The 18,042-nt window shown below is 51.6% G+C and overlaps 1 protein-coding gene and 1 pseudogene across 6 annotated transcripts in view; both read left to right on the forward strand.

Annotated features, from left to right (window-relative positions):
• Nucleotides 1–8,318, forward strand: part of DNMT1 (DNA methyltransferase 1) — a 42,362-nt gene extending 34,044 nt beyond the window's left edge. For 3 of the 5 annotated variants that reach the window (XM_079915495.1, XM_079915493.1, XM_079915494.1), the window contains exons 28-40: nucleotides 318–539; nucleotides 1,419–1,611; nucleotides 2,321–2,405; nucleotides 2,607–2,735; nucleotides 2,885–3,167; nucleotides 3,465–3,606; nucleotides 4,189–4,355; nucleotides 4,810–4,987; nucleotides 5,676–5,871; nucleotides 6,170–6,333; nucleotides 6,492–6,608; nucleotides 7,433–7,523; nucleotides 7,974–8,318. In XM_079915495.1, coding sequence (XP_079771621.1) covers nucleotides 318–539; nucleotides 1,419–1,611; nucleotides 2,321–2,405; nucleotides 2,607–2,735; nucleotides 2,885–3,167; nucleotides 3,465–3,606; nucleotides 4,189–4,355; nucleotides 4,810–4,987; nucleotides 5,676–5,871; nucleotides 6,170–6,333; nucleotides 6,492–6,608; nucleotides 7,433–7,523; nucleotides 7,974–8,005 — 1,999 coding nt within the window. In that variant the 3' untranslated portion in view covers nucleotides 8,006–8,318. Of the gene's footprint in view, nucleotides 1–317; nucleotides 540–1,418; nucleotides 1,612–2,320; nucleotides 2,406–2,606; nucleotides 2,736–2,884; nucleotides 3,168–3,464; nucleotides 3,607–4,188; nucleotides 4,356–4,809; nucleotides 4,988–5,675; nucleotides 5,872–6,169; nucleotides 6,334–6,491; nucleotides 6,609–7,432; nucleotides 7,529–7,973 lie in introns of all 5 variants that reach the window. The other 2 variants (XM_079915496.1, XM_079915497.1) reach the window with 1 other exon arrangement.
• Nucleotides 8,319–16,635: 8,317 nt separating this feature from the next.
• LOC307183309 (serine/arginine-rich splicing factor 3-like) lies at nucleotides 16,636–17,311 on the forward strand (annotated as a pseudogene). Its single transcript has one exon. The product of its transcript is annotated as a serine/arginine-rich splicing factor 3-like (transcript).
• Nucleotides 17,312–18,042: the final 731 nt, after the last annotated feature.

Raw genomic sequence — 18,042 nt, forward strand, 5'->3', positions numbered from 1 at the left:
TGGCGCTCAGAGCTCCCGCTCCAAGTGCTTGTGCGTCCCTGCTGCGCACACCTGTAGAGCTGAACGAGCCACACGCCTGCCCTGAGGCTGGGAGCGGGGAGAACCTGAACAGCCTTAGCAACTATCCCCAGAGCACAGATGGAGAGTACCCATTTTAAAGTGTGGGTGAGATTTAGTCTCTAAATCTGGTCTAAGGGTACGTAGCTGCATTAGTTTAAAGTGTTTGAATTTAAGTGGTTATCGTCACTGATCAGTCATGCTGAGACTGCTTTTTAAGGCTTCATGTTCAGTCACTCATAACAGTTGCCTCTCTGCAGCATTAAGCTGTCCAGTCCTGTGAAACGCCCACGGAAGGAGCCTGTGGATGAAGCTCTGTATCCAGAACACTACCGGAAATACTCTGACTACATCAAAGGCAGCAACCTAGATGCCCCTGAGCCGTACCGTATTGGCCGCATCAAAGAGATCTTCTGCAGCAAGAAGAGCAACGGCAGGCCCAACGAGACGGATATCAAGATCAGAGTCAACAAGTTTTACAGGTCGGTGAAGCCTTTGCCCTTCGGGGGGCTCTGCCTGAGGCGGGGTGGTAACCGCACACACACAGTGGTGGTCTAAGAGTTGGGTGGAGGTATCTGTTCTTCCAAGTGTTTCTGATTACCTGGAGGGTACCGAGGATGACTACAGCTACATATCACAGCCCTCGCTTTCTCTCTTAAAGCTGCACAGCTTTGTCCAAAGAAATCTGTGAGCAGAAGTCCAGAGTGTGACAAAGATAGGCGTGGAATGTCCTGGGCTTTGCCTGAGGCGCCCTCAGAACCCTGAGTTCTGTCCGCGTGTCCTGTCTCTGAACACTGTCCGTGTTCCGCCCCCCTCCCCATTCCCCATCCCCCTGTTCTTCTCTTCCCTGCTCTGGGGTTTCTCTCTGTCCAATGTCTTGGCTTCACTCAGTCTTTTTCTGGGATCCTAATAATGGTTAGGAGATAACCTGAAACTAATCCATACAGATAGGTCTAAAGTTGCTCCATGTCTTAGCTAATGTACGTGGAAGAGTTTTTGAGGTCTTTGCAATAATCAGTTGAGTAATGAGAAAGAACAAGGAATCTGGCTGTTATAGGCGAATGAAGGCAGCTCTAGACATGCTTTCTAACAGGAGACCAGCAACTGGTCTTAACACAGGACAAGTTTTTTTGGGCTACACTGGGGGCATAAAGAGCAAGCAAACCATTAGTTGAGTTCATGGCAAGGAACCCCACTTAGTCTGTGGTTAGTGCCAACTAAGGGGGTCAGTAATCAAGGTGACTTGCTGGGGATGGGGAATGGTCTTTACCCACCGATCATCTGAGCATTGTCAGGAATGTGCCGTTTAATTGCCTGTCAGCTCGAGGCAAAAGAACTAACAAAGACCCTGGCACTCGCAGGCCGGAGAACACGCACAAGTCCACCCCGGCGAGTTACCACGCAGACATCAACCTGCTTTATTGGAGCGACGAGGAGGCTGTGGTGGACTTCAAGGCCGTGCAGGGCCGCTGCACCGTGGAGTACGGGGAGGACCTGCCTGAGTGCCTCCAGGACTTCTCCGCTGGTGGCCCCGACCGCTTCTACTTCCTTGAGGTGGGGCCCTGGGCTTACTGGAGGGAGGGCCTTGGGGTCAGACACAGCCCCCGAGAAAGCAGTTTATCCAGAGTACAAATCTGTGACATTCAAGTTGTTCTGGAATTTGACACTTTGGGCTTAAAACAAAACAGAATGTCACATTTGAGTGTCCTAAGGCAATAGCAATTTTTGAAGACTGTTAAGTGGCCTCTGCTGGCCTGGCCAGTGCCTGTGAGTTAGGGGAAAGTTCCTCTAGCCCTGGGAGATGCAGCCCTGCCCCCAGTGCCTTCAGCCAGGGTTCCGTGTCCAGGCCGGGGCCATACAGCCGAGCCTGTGCCTGGTTATTGAGAGTAGAGCCAGCAGTTTGTTGATTAAGCTAATCACTCTTAAATTGTTTGAGCATGGCTTTTCTGTGATAGGCATGTATCGTTCTAAGATAACCCATGTTTCCCCCAGGTTCCAGTGTGTACAGTCTAACTGTAACACTTGCCTGTTTTTAGAATGAGTAGTCCAGGTACTTGAAATAGCAAGAATTTCGGCCATATAAAATGTGTGTGTTAGTAGAATTTTCCTCTCATCTCTAATGTAATAAAACTCAAAGCACTTTTTGCTTATGGCCATGTTTAGGGAGAAATTAAGTAGATCTTATCAAATTAACTTAAATCGTATTTGTTAGAGAGGGGACTGGTGTTTCTCTTCCAGACTGTTGTGGTTCTTTCCTTCTCAGGCCTATAATGCCAAGAGCAAAAGCTTTGAAGATCCTCCAAACCATGCCCGTAGCCCTGGAAATAAAGGGAAAGGGAAGGGAAAAGGTATGTCGTTACTCCACGGGCTTCTTTTCAAGTCCGTCTCCCATAACTCGATTCTCGTGAATCAGTCAGTATAAAAGAGCAGCCTCTGACGTTACCTCGCTCTGCTGCCGTCAACTCAAAACGAGGCCGTCTCTGAATCACCAGGGTGTTTGAAGAGAGCACGCTAGGGCCCTGATCTGACTTGGGGCCTGTCTCCCGCAGGGAAAAGCAGGACAAAGTCGCAAAGCTCTGAGCCGAGCGAGCAGGAGACGGAAATCAAGCTGCCGAAGCTGCGGACCCTGGATGTGTTTTCTGGCTGTGGGGGTTTGTCGGAAGGGTTCCACCAAGCAGGTAGGCTCTGGGTTTCTCTCCGCACAGCTGCAAAAACCGGACCGGGCGTGTTCTGCCTGGAAGACCTTCCTGGCTCTGGTCACAGTTCTGACTAAAGAGTCTCATATGCTACAGGGTTCGCAGCTCATCTTTGTCCTTGTGTCCCCCAGGCATCTCGGAAACGCTGTGGGCCATCGAGATGTGGGACCCCGCGGCCCAGGCGTTCCGGCTGAACAATTCCGGGTCCACGGTGTTCACAGAGGACTGCAACGTCCTGCTGAAGCTGGTCATGGCCGGGGAGGTGACCAACTCCCGCGGCCAGAAGCTGCCGCAGAAGGGAGACGTGGAGATGCTGTGTGGCGGGCCTCCTTGCCAAGGCTTTAGCGGCATGAACCGCTTCAACTCTCGAACGTACTCTAAGTTCAAGAACTCCCTGGTGGTCTCCTTCCTCAGGTAAACAGGCTAGAATTCCCTCTGCGTTCGGTGCTGCCCCAGGGTGACTAGACGGCTGGTCCCGGGGCTGCGCCGCAGGTGTGCCAGGGCCGAGCAGTAACTGCTTTAGCCTTCGCACCTGCTGAAGGCGGAGTGCTGAGTGAGACGCCGGTCTTTGCCTTCAGGAAGTTCACGGCTGCCCCTCCGCTAGGGAGAGACCTTGAGAGTTGGCAGGTGCGTCTTGACAAACGTCAAGCATTTGGGAGTGGCTTCTGGCAGAGTAGGTCTCCTCCTCTCTCGTCTCTCCCGCCTCCACAGCTACTGCGACTACTACCGGCCCAGGTACTTCCTCCTGGAGAATGTCAGAAACTTCGTCTCCTTCAAGCGCTCCATGGTCCTGAAGCTCACGCTCCGCTGCCTGGTCCGCATGGGCTACCAGTGCACCTTCGGCGTGTTGCAGGTGGGCCCCCCGGGCAGGGGCAGAGCGGGCAGACGTGTGTGGCCGGAGAAAGGGCTGAGCAGTCCCTGGACAGCGGCAAGCTGTCTCAAAGGGAAAGTAGATCTGAGAGGGGCCACAGTGTGGTGACGTGCAGCGCGGGCGAGGGCTGGGGAGGCGGCTGCCGGGCCCCTCCCATCCAGCTTCCGTAGTGTCTCGGCCTCACTGACCAACCTTGTTGGCAGCCGTGTTCTTTCCCTTGTGACCGTGGGCTGCCAGGCAGGTGGCATGGCTCCTGGTGTCTCCTCTGGCCGCTCTTCTCCCCAAGTGCTCCTTCATGTGCTGTTTAAAGAGCTGGCTGGGATCGCCAGCAGGGTTCACTCCCATCTTCTCCAGGGGCTACCGACCACCTCCTGGGATCTTTCGTCCTCTTCTCCGGTCCCACCTCCTGTTAGGCATGAGCCCGTGGGTTAACTAGGGGCTCTCTGGGTGAGCTCCACACCAGCCAGACGCCCCAGAAAGTCAGGTGCTGCGGACCCCAGCCCTTCGCCCAGCTGCTCAGAGGTGCCCACTGACCATGTGTGTGTCTGGCCCTCTCCCGCGCAGGCTGGTCAGTACGGCGTGGCCCAGACGCGGAGGCGGGCCATCATCCTGGCCGCGGCCCCCGGAGAGCAGCTCCCTCTGTTCCCGGAGCCGCTGCACGTGTTTGCGCCCCGGGCCTGCCAGCTGAGTGTCGTAGTCGACGACAAGAAGTTTGTCAGCAACATCACCAGGTAGGAGCACCCCCGGCCAGCCCGCTGTCCTGGCGCTTGTGAGCCTTCCCCGGCGAGGCCTGGTGCGGGTGGACCTCTGTGAAGAGGCCCGAGCCGAGGAGACAGTGTTAGCGAGGGCAGACAGCGCCGCGTCCGGCCTGCCCTGCGAGCGCTCTGCCACCTCTGCTCTCGTTCTGACCCCGAGCGCCCTGTGTCCGGGGCAGTGGCCAGAAGCCTGGCCGCAGTCACGGGCAGAGCCCACGCTATAGCCTGTCCCCTTTTCCGATGGGGTCTGAGAAGAATGCTGCCCCTGTGACCTCGGGCGGCCCTTTGACCCCGAGCGGTCCTTTGACCCCGAGCCGGGTTGCCTTCTCTGGAGAAGACGGTGCCAGCAGTCGGGGGATGGCAATTGTGACTCACACACATGATAGCTGTGTCTGTCCCCAGAGGTGCCACAGTCTGTGCTCTGTTGCAGGTTGAGCTCGGGTCCGTTCCGAACCATCACCGTGCGGGACACGATGTCCGACCTTCCCGAGATTCGGAACGGAGCTTCGGCGCAGGAGATCTCGTACAACGGGGAGCCTCAGTCCTGGTTCCAGAGGCAGCTCCGGGGCTCGCAGTACCAGCCCATCCTCAGGGACCACATCTGTAAGGTAACGTCACCTCCATAGAGCAGGGCCTCCTCCCAGCGGCCTCCCAGGAACAGCTCTGTGGTTGGAGCCCAGCCAGGGCTTGTGGGGGAAGCGGGGTCTGGTCTCGGCCCCCTTCCAGCTCCTTCTGCTCTTGGCCCCTAACCCAAAATCCGCTACCTCAGCCGGCCCCCAGCCTCACATCTCACTGCCTCCTGCTTCTCCTTGCACCCCACCCCCGCCCCAGTACATGGTCCTGGAAAGTGTCAATCAGAGCTTATACTCTGCCTAGAATCGGGCTAGAATGGTGTGTCTGGCCATCGTCTCCTATGACTGGTCTTGTCTCTCAGCACCGCTGTTCTCTGGGTATCTCCCAAACGCACCAAACCCCAGCTCTCCCCGCCGCCGGCTCCTCCTGTCCTGCAGGGCTCAGCTCCGACGTCACCTCCTCAGTAGCCCCGCGCTTGCCCGAAGCCGTCCCTTCACCCGTTCCCCCGTCGTTCACATCCCTGCTCTGGTGTCTTCATGGCACGTGTGTAACCCCCAGGTTGTCGATTGGGGTCACTGCTTGTCTCCCACAGTGGGATACAAGCCCCTTGGGGTCCTGGTCACCGTGGTATGCCCAGTGCCCAGTACTGTGGCGCCCAGCCCACTGCATGTGGTCAGGTGCTCCCTGAGCTCAGCGACAGCTGGGCCTGCTCTGCTCTTCCAGGACATGAGCGCGTTGGTGGCTGCTCGCATGCGGCACATCCCTCTAGCCCCGGGCTCAGACTGGCGTGACCTGCCGAACATCGAGGTGCGGCTCTCTGATGGCACCTTGGCCAGGAAGCTGCGGTACAACTACCATGACAAGAAGAACGGCTGCAGCAGCGCCGGGGCTCTCCGCGGGGTCTGCTCCTGCGTGGAAGGTTTGTGCCCTGGCCTCCAGGTGTGGCTTCCTCAAGTTTGGTGTGAAGCCCCAGCCCCCTTAGGCTCTGCAGCGGGGCGGTGGGCTCAGGGTTTCTCAGCAGGAGATGCCGGGGCTGCCGCGCAGGAACCCAGCAGCCCTGGGTGGGGTGCAGACTCGCCAAGCCTGGGTGTCCCTGCTGCGCACGGCTGCTGAGGACAGGGTCCGTGATGAAGCTCTGCCTGGCAAACGGGGACTGTCGGCTGCTGTATCATCCCGTTCCGTCAGCACAGCCCCATCGCAGCCCTCTCTTCCAACAGGCAAAGCCTGTGACCCTGCGGCCAGACAGTTCAACACCCTCATTCCCTGGTGCCTGCCCCACACCGGGAACAGGCACAACCACTGGGCCGGCCTCTACGGACGGCTCGAGTGGGACGGCTTCTTCAGCACGACCGTCACCAACCCCGAGCCCATGGGCAAGCAGGTAGGTCTGAGGGCCACTTGGGCCTGGGCGGGGACGGAGGCACGGGCTTCGCGGCTGGGCCGGCCCTCCTCGCCGCCTCCTGCCTCTGCGCCCCGGCCCCGGGTGGGCTTCCCGTGGCCCCGTCTCCTTCCCACCCACATCGCACCTCTTGCCCCCAGGGCCGCGTGCTCCACCCAGAGCAGCACCGCGTCGTGAGTGTGCGGGAGTGCGCCCGCTCTCAGGGCTTCCCCGACACCTACCGGCTGTTCGGCAACATCCTGGACAAGCACCGGCAGGTCAGTGGAGCGGAGTCGGCCCGGGTCTCCTCCCCGCTGAGGAGGGGCGAGCGGCACCGCGCACGAAGCAGCCCTGGCCGGAGGGAGACCAGGGGGTCGGGGGTCGGTGGGGAGCTTGACTCGCAGTCACTTTCTAGGGGACGCTGAGCCCCCAGAGCTGGGGGCTGACTGGCCTCAGCACTCCCACGAGGGGGTGGTCAGGAAGGAGGGACCCTGTCCCCGGGACCCAGGGCGCTCCCGGGTCAGGCGGAGTCGCCAAGTGTGTCGGGTGCCGTGGACAGCTGAGGCACATTTCGCCCAAAGGAAAGTTCCAGCGCATTGCAGAGAGCAGACGAAATACCCGGTGGTGAAAACTCCCTGTTGCTAAGGGTTGAAACGAACCAATAATTCCTCCTGTTTCTCAGAGTGTTCGGTTTGGCTGTTAATGAAATGTATTTCCAAGGAGCGCAGGCATGTGGCTGAAAAGGCCAGCAGTGCCTGGGGGTTACAGCGAGACCCTCCCATTTCACCCCTCTCACCCCTCTCGGCCATCCTGTGCTCTGGGAGCAGAGCTCTCAGCTAGTAGTGAAACATAGTAGCTTCCATGTCCAGATTCTAAGATTTTCTAAAGCCCTTTAAAGGCCCCCTTCTCCGAGTGGTGCTTGACCTGCTGGTGTTTGGGGCGGGAGGGTGGGCTGGGTGGAGGGTCTGAGTGCCATCCTGAGGGAAGGGCTTTGGAGGCCTGTGTGAGCCTGAGACGGGGGGCCCAGTGCCCGTGTCCGAGTGGAGGCTAGCGCTGACTCCAGCCATGCCGAACCACATGTCGCCCTCCTTCCCTCCTGCAGGTGGGTAACGCTGTGCCACCGCCACTGGCCAAAGCCATCGGCTTGGAGATCAAGCGCTGTATGATGGTCAGAGCGCGAGAGAGCACCTCAGGTATGGTAGGGAGCGGTGGGGACAGCAGGGGTTTGGCTTTAGGCTCTGAGACTGGGGCGAGTCACCCACCCTCCCTGGTGGCCTTGCGTCTCAGGGTTGCTCTGAGATGAGTGAGCGTGTGGGTAAGCACGGAGCACCGGGGCCCGGCACGCAGTGGACGAGTGGTCAGATTTCGGGGTGCTTGGCTCTGTCCTGCTAAGTGAGTCTGGGTCGGCTGCGCCCGCCTCAGACACTAGCCCATAACCCAGGTGGTCTGGAAACCTTTAGGGAGCACCTGAGCAGTGTTCAGTCTCTGAATGCTGGTGCAGAGCTGCTGCAGGTTCTTATGAGGTGGTCCTTTTAGTGTCAACGCCTGGGCATTAACGTAGTTCCTGGTCCACGTACCTGATGTGCTTGCCTATTGCTTCGTGTAACATTACATTACATACTCTCCCTTTTATATCTCTTCAGTTAAAATCAAGGAGGAGACTGCTAAGGACTAGTTCTGCCCTCCAATCGCCTTTGTTTCTGGCACCGGAGATCCCCAACGTGCACTGATATTGTTGTATTTTTAACATGTCAATCTGTCAGTTCAGATGTGTTGTACACGGTGTTTGTGGCCTTGGCTGACATGAAGCTCTTTTGTGAGATTTGCTTATCGACTAATTTGACTTAGTGATGAAACTGTGCAGTACTTTGTCCGTTCTGGATTTTAAAAGTTTTTTATTATGCGTTATATCAAAGTTACCACTGTATGAGTGGAAATTAAGACTTTATGTAGTTTTTATATGTTGTAATATTTCTTCAAATAAATCTCTCCTATAAATCACCCTGGGTGATGACTCCTGATTTGCCAGGGACTTCTGGCCGCCTCTCAGCTGAGGCTGGATGAGAGTGGGCTCCTCAGTGTCGCAGGTGACCCCGCGGAGGCCTCGTCCGAAGTTAGACGTCCCACGCCTGTTTGGGGTGGGGGTGGTGGCTCAGTTCTGGCCAATACGATGCAAGTGGAACTTGCTGGTGCGGTTTCCCAGAACGCCCTTTAAAGGAAGAATCTTGGACTCCCCGTGGCCTTGTAGCCCTGGGCTGTGATGCCTGGCAAGGCAGCAACTGTCCTGTGACCGTGAGGCCAGAAGCCCCATGCAATGGATGGTGGAGCAAAAAGAGTCACTCGTAGCCCTGGCCTGCCACCCCCAGGCAGAGCCCTTATTTGTTTAAGCATCTGGGAGGTGGGCTTTCCATACTTTCACCCTGACTCAGTCCTACTGAATTCTGAGATGAACGACCCTTTTCTTTGATTTGTCTTTGGGAAAAGACCTGCTATAAAATGACGACAAAGCAGAAGCAGACAAAGACATGTGAGTCACCAGCACACACAACCCAAAGGGCCGCTGTTAGAATGTCAAGTAACACCTGCCCCACCACCTCTACGTGTGCTTTTAGGAAAGCACTTGGTGGCATCTCAACTGTAACTGTCCATGTAAGTCACGGGTGCCTTAATCATAAGACTAAGGGACTAGGACTTCCCTGGTGGCGCAGTGGTTAAGAATCCACCTGCCAGTGCAGGGGACACGGGTTTGATCCCTGGTCTGGGAAGATCCCACATAACGCAGAGCAACTAAGCCCGTGCGCCACAACTACTGAGCCTGCGCTCTAGAGCCCGAAAGCCACAACTACTGAGCCCTCGTGCCACAACTACTGAAGCCCATGCACCTAGAGCCTATGCTCCGCAACAACAGAAGCCACCGCAATGAGAAGCCTGCGCTCGCCGCAACTAGAGAAAGCCACGTGCAGCAACAAAGACCCAACGCAGCCAAATCAATCAATCTATCAATCTGAAAAAAAAAGACCAAGGGACTAGAGATAATTCAAATGTAAAATTTAAGCTCCTTCATGGTAATTAAGATGTTCCCTCTTCTCTTGTAAACGACACTGCACTGAACATCCTTGTATGGACTCTTCCATTGTATCCTTTAAGGAAATATGTAGAGAGCTTCCTGGATCACTGAGTATAAATGTTTTCATATTTCCCTTTCAGGTCATGTGGCTGACCTACCCCCCTGGAGAGGTTTTAATGCTTCTCCCACCAACAGTGCCACCTGGACTTTACCCTACCCTGGCTTTTGCCTCTTCGATCCTTGTCAATGGAATAGTGAGTCTTGTTAGCAATTTTTTCTTTTTTTTTGGCCACATGCATGGCTTGCAGAATTAGTTCCCCAGTCAGGGACTGAACCCTGGCCCTCGGCAGTGAAAGCACTTGAACCCTGGCCCTCGGCAGTGAAAGCGCGTGGGGTCCTAACCACTGGAACACCAGGGAGTTCCCTTGTTAGCATCTTTTAGGAGTGATTCAACACTCCCAAGTGTCTGGTGGCCACTGGAATTTGTTCCTTATCTCCGTGGTGACACATGCTGTAACCTTCGTCCTTGCTAGGGGCTGTCCCCTGCTTGTGTTACTTTCATCTTGAGTCATCCTATCTTTGCTGTAAAGAGACTTTATTTTTAGGGATTAAATTTATATTTGTCTGCTCTTCTATTTTTTTAGAGCCTACTCAGAAAGGCCTTCCCTACCCCTAAATCAAACTAGTGTTTTCTTGCATTATTTCTATGACGTCTTAACATATGAATCATTTTTATGTGGCGGGAAATTGACATCTCAACTTATTTTTTCAACAGGTAACGAACGCACATGGTAAACACAACAGCTCGACATGGTAAAGTTCCCCTGTCAGATTTTATTTTTTAGCTATATGTTCTGTTTTGGTTTTTTTTTTAAGCTAAAAACACATGAAAAAGTATATCGTGAGTACAGTGAAAAGTATGCTAAGTCTTCATTCCCAGGCCCCCTGACCAAGACACCAAATCCTTGGCTTTCCAAAGTCCTTCTGTGCCCGAGTGCAGGTGTGTGTGTCTATCTTTGCTACAAATAAATGGTGGCATCGATTATAAGCGCTTTGCACTTTGAAGGTTGTTCTACCTAGGAGTGTCTCACTGGATTCCCATTGTAAACTGAGGTCTAATATGAAATGCACAAGTCCTGGGTGTGCAGCAGTTTATTCCGGTAAATGAATCAGTCTGAGGACCGACATCCTTATCAGACTATAGAATGTTTCCATCACCCCAGAAGTCCCCTGTGTCCCTTCCCAGTTCAGTATCCCCCTTTGCCACCGCCACCAGGCAACTTCTGGTCCACGTCCATCTTCATGGATGACTTTCTCCTGTTGGTGCAGTGTGGGCTTCTCTGGCTGCTTTCACTCAGCCTAATGGTTTTGAGATTCACCCATGTTGCTAATGTATAATCGGTAGTTGGTCCCTCCTTCTCACTATGCAGAAGGAATGCCCTTATTTTAAACCTCATCAGTCTGTGTTTTAAAGTCTTCATACAGATATTACAAGTTTCTTAACTCAATTCCTAGGTATTTAATCCTTTTATTACTAATGTATGCAGGATGTTATTTTCCAAACAGTGGTCCTTTGCCTACAGAAAGATTATTGACTTTGTATTTTCTATTTATATATATATATATATATATATATATATATATATATATATATATATATATATATATATATATATTTTGTGTGTGTGTGTGTTACGCGGGCGTCTCACTGTTGTGGCCTCTCCCGTTGCGGAGCACAGGCTCCGGACGCGCAGGCTCAGCGGCCATGGCTCACGGGCCCAGCCGCTCCGCGGCACGTGGGATCCTCCCGGACCGGGGCACGAACCCGCATCCCCTGCATCGGCAGGCGGACTCTCAACCACTGCACCACCAGAGAAGCCCTATATATATATTTTTTAACTTAGCCAACTTACTGAATTCCATCATTTTTGTGATACTTTTCCAGTTGAGGTCATCGTTTCAGGTATTCAGTATGCTACCAGGAAAAATATGAGGAGCACGTTAGCATAAAGAGTGGAAACAGTGTTCTGTGGCTCAGCCCTTGGGTCTCAGCTGGGTGGTGGGCTGTCCCTCAGGGGTGCAGTTCCAGGGGTGGCCCAGGGTATACCTGCCTGTGAGGTATACCCACCTCCATGCACCCCGAGCTCGCTGGCCTGAGCCAGGCTTGTGGACCTAGGGGGTGCTGCTGTGCTTGGGTGGGCCAGAGTGAGGGGACACTGCTGCCAGCAGGTAGCTCCTGCCACCCTGGCCGACTGGCAGGGAAACTGTTCCTTCCATCAGGGTGGAAGTTGAGCCTTTTCTGGGGAGAATAGTGATGGTAGTAGATTGGCGTACATGTACTCTATTTTTGTAAATTGAAGTATAGCTGATTTACAATGTTGTGTTAATTACTGCTGTACAGCAAAGTGACTCAGTTATACATTTATATACATTCTTTTTTTATATATATTCTTTTCCCTTATGGCTTATCAAAGGATATTGAATATAGTTCTCTGTGCTATACAGTAGGACCTTGTTGTTCATCCAATCTATATATAAAAGCTTCCATCTGCTAACCCCAGCTACCCACTCCATCCCTCCCCCAACCCCCTCCTCTTGTAGACCACAAGTCTGTTCTCTATGTCATGTCTGTGAGTCTGTTTCTGTTTCGTTGATAGGTTCATTTGTGTCATATTTTAGCTTCCACATGTAAGTGATATCATATGGTATTTGTCTTTCTCTTTCTGATTTATTTCACTTAGCATGATAATCTCTAGTTGCATCCATGTTGCTGCAAATGGCATTATTTTGTTCTTACTTACTACTACTGAGTAGTAGTCCATTGTATATATGTACCACATCTTCTTTATCCATTCATCTGTTGATGGACATTTAGGTGAATAGTGACATTTATTGTGAATAGTGCTGCAATGAACATAGGGGTGGATGTATCTTTTTGAATTAGAGTTTTGTCCAGATATATGCCCAGAATTGCTGGATCATATAATTTTTTTTAAAGATTTTTTTGATGTGGACCATTTTTAAAGTCTTTACTGAATTTGTTACAATATTGTTTTTGTTTTATGTTTTATTTTTTTGGCCACAAGGCATGTGGGATCTTAGTTCCCTGACCAGGGAACGAACCCACACCCCCTGCATTGGAAGGTGAAGTCTTAACTACTGGACCTCCAGGGAAGTCCCAAATTGTAAGTAACCCCCTAGGTAATTCTATGTTTAGTTTTCTGAGGAACCTCCGTACTGTTTTTCACAGCGGCTGCAGATTGGCATACATTTAATCAATGGAAATCCACTGGTGCTCAAAACCTCATTACCGGACTTCCCTGGTGGTGCAGCGGTTAAGAATCCACCTGCCAGTGCAGGGCACACGTGTTCGACCCTGGTCTGGGAAGATCCCACATGCCATGGGGCAACTAAGCCCGTGCACCACAACTACTGAGCCTGCGCTCTAGAGCCCGCAAGCCACAACTAGTGAGCCCACGTTCCACAACTACTGAAACCCGCGCACCTAGAACCTGTGCTCCACAACAAGAGAAGCCACGCAATGAGAAGCATGTGCACCGCAACGAAGAGTAGCCCCCGCTCACCTCAACTAGAGAAAGCCCGTGCGCAGCAATGAAGACCCAGCACAGCCAAAAATAAATAAATAAAATTAACAAACAAACACACACAAAAAAACCTCATTACCATTTGAGGTGACTATTCACAAATGCCCCCTTTTTTTTTTCGGCCACACAGCACGGCTTGTGGGATCTTAGTTCCCTGACCAGGGATCGAACCCGGGCCCCAGCAGTGAAAGCACTGAGTCCTAATCACTGGACTGCCAGGGAATTCTCAGAAGTTCCTTCCTTTTTTTTTTTTTTAAATAGTTTTTAAAATTATTTTTTAAATAAATTTATTTGTTTATTTTTGGCTGCGTTGGGTCTTCATTGCTGTGCGTGGGCTTTCTCTAGTTGCGGTGAGTGGGGGCTGCTCTTCATTGAGGTGAATGGGCTTCTCACTGCAGTGGCTTCTCTTGCTGCGGAGCACAGGCTCTAGGCGCGCGGGATTCAGTAGTTGTGGCTTGTGGGCTCTAGAGTGCAGGCTCAGCAGTTGTGGTGCATGGGCTTAGTTGCTCTGTGGCATGTGGGATCTTCCAGGACCAGAGCTCAAACCTGTGTCTCCTGAACTGGCAGCTGGATTCTTCACCACTGCATCACCAGGGAAGTCCCTCGTTTTTACAACTGAATAGTATTCCATTGGATGGATGGACCACATTTTGTTCATTCATCCGTTGATGGACTCTGTGGTTGCTTCCACCTTTTGGCTAGTGTAAATCATGCTGCTATGAATGTGGATGTACAAATATCTGTTTGAGACCCCCCCCCTTCTTTTTTTTTAATCTTTTGGCCATGCCGCATGGCATGTGGGATCTTAGTTCCCCGACCAGGGATCGAACCCGTGCCACCCGCAATGGAAGCGTGGAGTCTTAACCACTGGACTGCCAGGGAAGTTCTGAGACCACACTTGCAATTCCCAGTAGAATTGCTGGGTCGTATTTCTATTCTACAGTAATTCTATTTCTAATTTTTTGTGGACCTGTCATACTGTTTTCCACAACAGAAGGGGTTTTTTTTTGGTCTTTTTTTAAATGAAATAAATATTCAAGGCACAGCGGAAGCCCATTTGTGTAACTCTCGGATCCCCGTCTGCTACTTCCCCAGACACAACCACTATGAAAGTGTTGGTCTGTCTCCTTCCTGTCTATGTTTCCCACAGTTATCATGTCCCTAAACTCAGTTATTCTCTGTGTGTTCAGAAACATTAGGTTAATCTATTCTACCACACATATCTATCTGCAACCTGCTTTTCTCCCTCAAGCATGTTGGCAGTTTTTAAAAAGCAAGCTATAGAAAAAGAGACACTGAATCCTACGACTGCCAAAACGAATGGTCAGCACTTGTTTCCTCTTTTTGTGTCATGAGGAAGCCTTTCTAACACCCCATCATCACCACAGTGACCATGATCACACACATGTGTAATGTGCCTGTGAGCTTTGTCCACACTGACATGCAATCGTTTGCAACTACTAATCAAAAACTTACACAGACATCGTCACACAGCCACTGATCTACCGCTGACTATTCCAGTCCTGGTTCCGGGGCTGGGCATGCACGTAGCAATAAGACAGACCAATGCCGCCCCTGTCTGTCTCAAGAACAAGACAGGCAGGCAAACTCCACAACGAACAAGGGGATTTGAAAGAGTGAGAACTGCTACAATCAAAATAAATCAGAGAATTGGGATGGAGTGACTCTGATCTTTGCTTTGTTCCTCTCCAGATTTTATTATTAAAATGCACAGATCTTACATGTGCACCTGGATCTTTTTAAAGGATCTGACCCTTTTATTTTTAAGGGTAGCTGGAGTTTTTATGTGTGTATTTGTCTGTGTCATCAACCGCCCAGATCAAGATGGAGAAAAGTCCCATCACCTGCCTGGAACCCCTCGCAAGTGGGTCCCATCCCCATTAAGAGATGGTCACAGTTCTGATTTCTGTTACTATGCATTAGTTTCGCCTGTCTGAGAATTTCACACCAATGGAATCATATGGTATCTATTCTTTTGTGTCTGTGACATGCATCCATGTCACCGTGCATCAATGTCATTTGCCCCTCTTTATTGCTACGTGGTACTCCATTGTAGAGATGGAACACAGTTTTTTGTCCATCCATTCGTTGATGGACGTTGGAGTTGTGTTATGACCTGAACTGTGTCCCCCCGAAATTCATACGTTGAAGCCCTAACCCCCAGTACCTCCGAATGTGAGTGTATTTGGAGATAGAGTCTTTAAAGAAGTGATTGAATTAAAATGAGGTCATTAGGATTTGCAGCAGCATGGATGGACCTAGAGATTATCATACTAAGTGAAGAAAGAGAAGTACCATAAGGTATCAGTTACATGTGGGATCCAAACTGTGATACAAATGAACTTACGAAACAAAAACAGATTCACGGATATAGAACACAAATTTATGGTTACCAAAGGGGAAAGGGGGTAGGGGAGGGATAAATTAGGAGTTTGGGATTAGCAGATACAAAGTACTATATATAAAATAGATACAACAGGGAATTATATTCAATATCCTATAATAAACCATATTATAGGATATAATAAAACCTCCCTGCCTCCCTGTCTCTCCCTCTCCGGGAGGGAGGGAGGGAGAGGGAGAGACAGAGGGAGGCAGGAGAGGGAGAGAGGGAGAGGGAGGGGCAGAGAGGGAGGGAGGAGAGGAAGCAGGGAGAAATCAGAGAAAGAACACACCATCTACATTTCTGTCAAATGACACCGGGGATCCTTACACAACCAGGAGAAAATAACACAGCGAGGCTCTTTCTCAGCTGGAACTGGAACTGCAGACGGGGCCAGACACCACCAGGCTGGCCACACATGTCCAGCCGCCGCCCCAGCCCCGTGAGACCGGTCACCGGGGCTCTGAATGTCTGTTCCAGGGAGCTGAGGTTCACCCTCTCGCCTGGGAGGCCGGGTGAAGACAGCAGGGCCCCGGACTGGACACACAGGGGGAAAAGCAGCCCCACAGCACAGCTTGTGCGAGCAGATTCAGCCGCCAGATTCCAGAGGCCCGGGATCCCCCTGTGGCCCGTGAAACCCAGGAGCCACGTGGGTCTTGCTGCCCGGGACAGCGGCTTGGGGAACAGAAGTTAGGGCAGCAGAAGTTGGCGTGATGGACCCGAAGCATCTGCCTGGGTCCGCGTGCATCCGTGGCTGTCCCCGAAATCTAGCCGCCCAGAGGCAAACGAGGTGTCACATCTTATGCAGCAGCCTGTTACACAGAAGCGGTGAGGATGCTCAGCCCCATCTGAACCCCGGGCAGAGCTCACAGGCCGATGCCCACCTGGCCTGGAGTTTGCAAAACTGTCCACGGGGGCGAGATGGAAGCAAGTTTGTAAAAGGCTGAGGAACCGATCAACTGGGAAGGAGCCTGTAGAGACAGGAACTAAACGCAGTGCCTGAGGCCTGGCTCGAGCCAGATGGGGCCAGGAACATAAAGACTGCCATGGCGGGGGTGGGGTGGGGGGACTTCCCTGGTGGCGCAGTGGTTAAGAATCTGCCTGCCAGGCCATTTCATGGACGACGGGTGTGAGAGAGCATCTGCGGGTGCCAGGCGGGAGGGGACAGGGAAGACCCCGCCAGGGGTGTGTGGATTTGAGCCTCTGCATTTCTAACCCGAGATCTCAAAATGCACCGTGATTCCTGTCCATTGGAGTGTAAAGTTTATGTAGGGAATCTTGGAAACGATGGTAACAAGACTGAATTAGAACGAACTGTAGGCTATTAGGGACCACTCCGAAGTGTGTGGGTAGCTAGATACCCTACCGACTTCACTTTAGTTGAATTTGAAGATCCCCCAGATGCAGCCGATGCTGTCCGAGAACAAGATGGGAGAACATTACGTGGCTGCCTATTAAGAGTGGACCTGTCGAATGGGGAAAAGAGAAGTCGAAATCGTGGCCGCCTCCTTCTTGGGGTCGTCGCCCTCGATATGATTATCAGAGGATTCCTCCATCTCGCCACAGATCTCCAAGACGGAGAAGCTTCTCCCGCAGCCGGAGCACGTCCCCTTCTAGAGATAGGAGAAGAGAGAGATCACTGTCCTGGGAGAGAAATCACAAGCTGTCCCGATCTTTCTCTAGGTCTCCTAGCCGATCCAGGTCAAATGAAAGGAAATAGAAGACCACTTTGCAAGAGGAGTGGTGCACAGGAAATAACTTCATTTGACAGGAGTATGTACAGAAAATTCAAGTTTTGTTTGAGACTTCCGAAGCTTGGTGCATTTTTAAAATGTTTTAGCTGTTCACATTTGTTTGTCTCTTGGAATAGTGACACATAAAGGTGTCATTCTCTATGGTTTGAAATGGATCATATGAGGCATGTAATATGAAGAATTGTTACTTTACAATGTTCCCTTTAGCAAAATTGAACTTGCTTTGAAGTTTTGGTCTTACCTAGACTGATAATAAAACTCTAACTCCTGCCCACCTAAAGTGTGATGTTTATTATTGTGGAAACAACACTGGCAAACATTGAAAAGACTTTCTGTAGCTGGGATATGGTATGCAGCTGTAGTTAAGCAAGCAGTCTTTAAAAGGTGCTGTGAACACAAGCCAGCAGGTAGAAGTGAAAGCCGCACCCTTACCCTAGATTAGAGGTTTAAAAATTCCACCAGTCTTCACACCGGACGAGAGGTTGTCCGGTGGGTTTAGAATCTAAGGAGTTTCAAGAAAGTTAGTTTACCTTTGCTTTAGGTCATAAGTTCCTTCTGTGATTGCTGTATATGAATACATAACTCTTTGTCATATTATTTGGAAATTTGAGACTATTCAAGATACCAATGTCCTGCCCGTTTAAGGGTCCATTGTAGAGCTGAACTTTTGAGTTACTGTGCAAGATTTTTTTTTTTCATGCTGTCATTGGTAACATGTTGTGTGAGAATCCTTGGGGATTAATGTTTTGGTTACAAAAAACAAACAAAAAGAAGAATCCTCCTGCCAATGCAGGGGACAGGGGCTCGAGCCCTGGTCCGGGAAGATCCCACGTGCTGCAGAGCAACTAAGCCCGTGCACCACAGCTACTGAGACTGTGCTCT

Source organism: Stenella coeruleoalba (assembly GCF_951394435.1).
Source record: "Stenella coeruleoalba genome assembly, chromosome: 3".
NCBI lineage: Eukaryota > Metazoa > Chordata > Mammalia > Artiodactyla > Delphinidae > Stenella > Stenella coeruleoalba.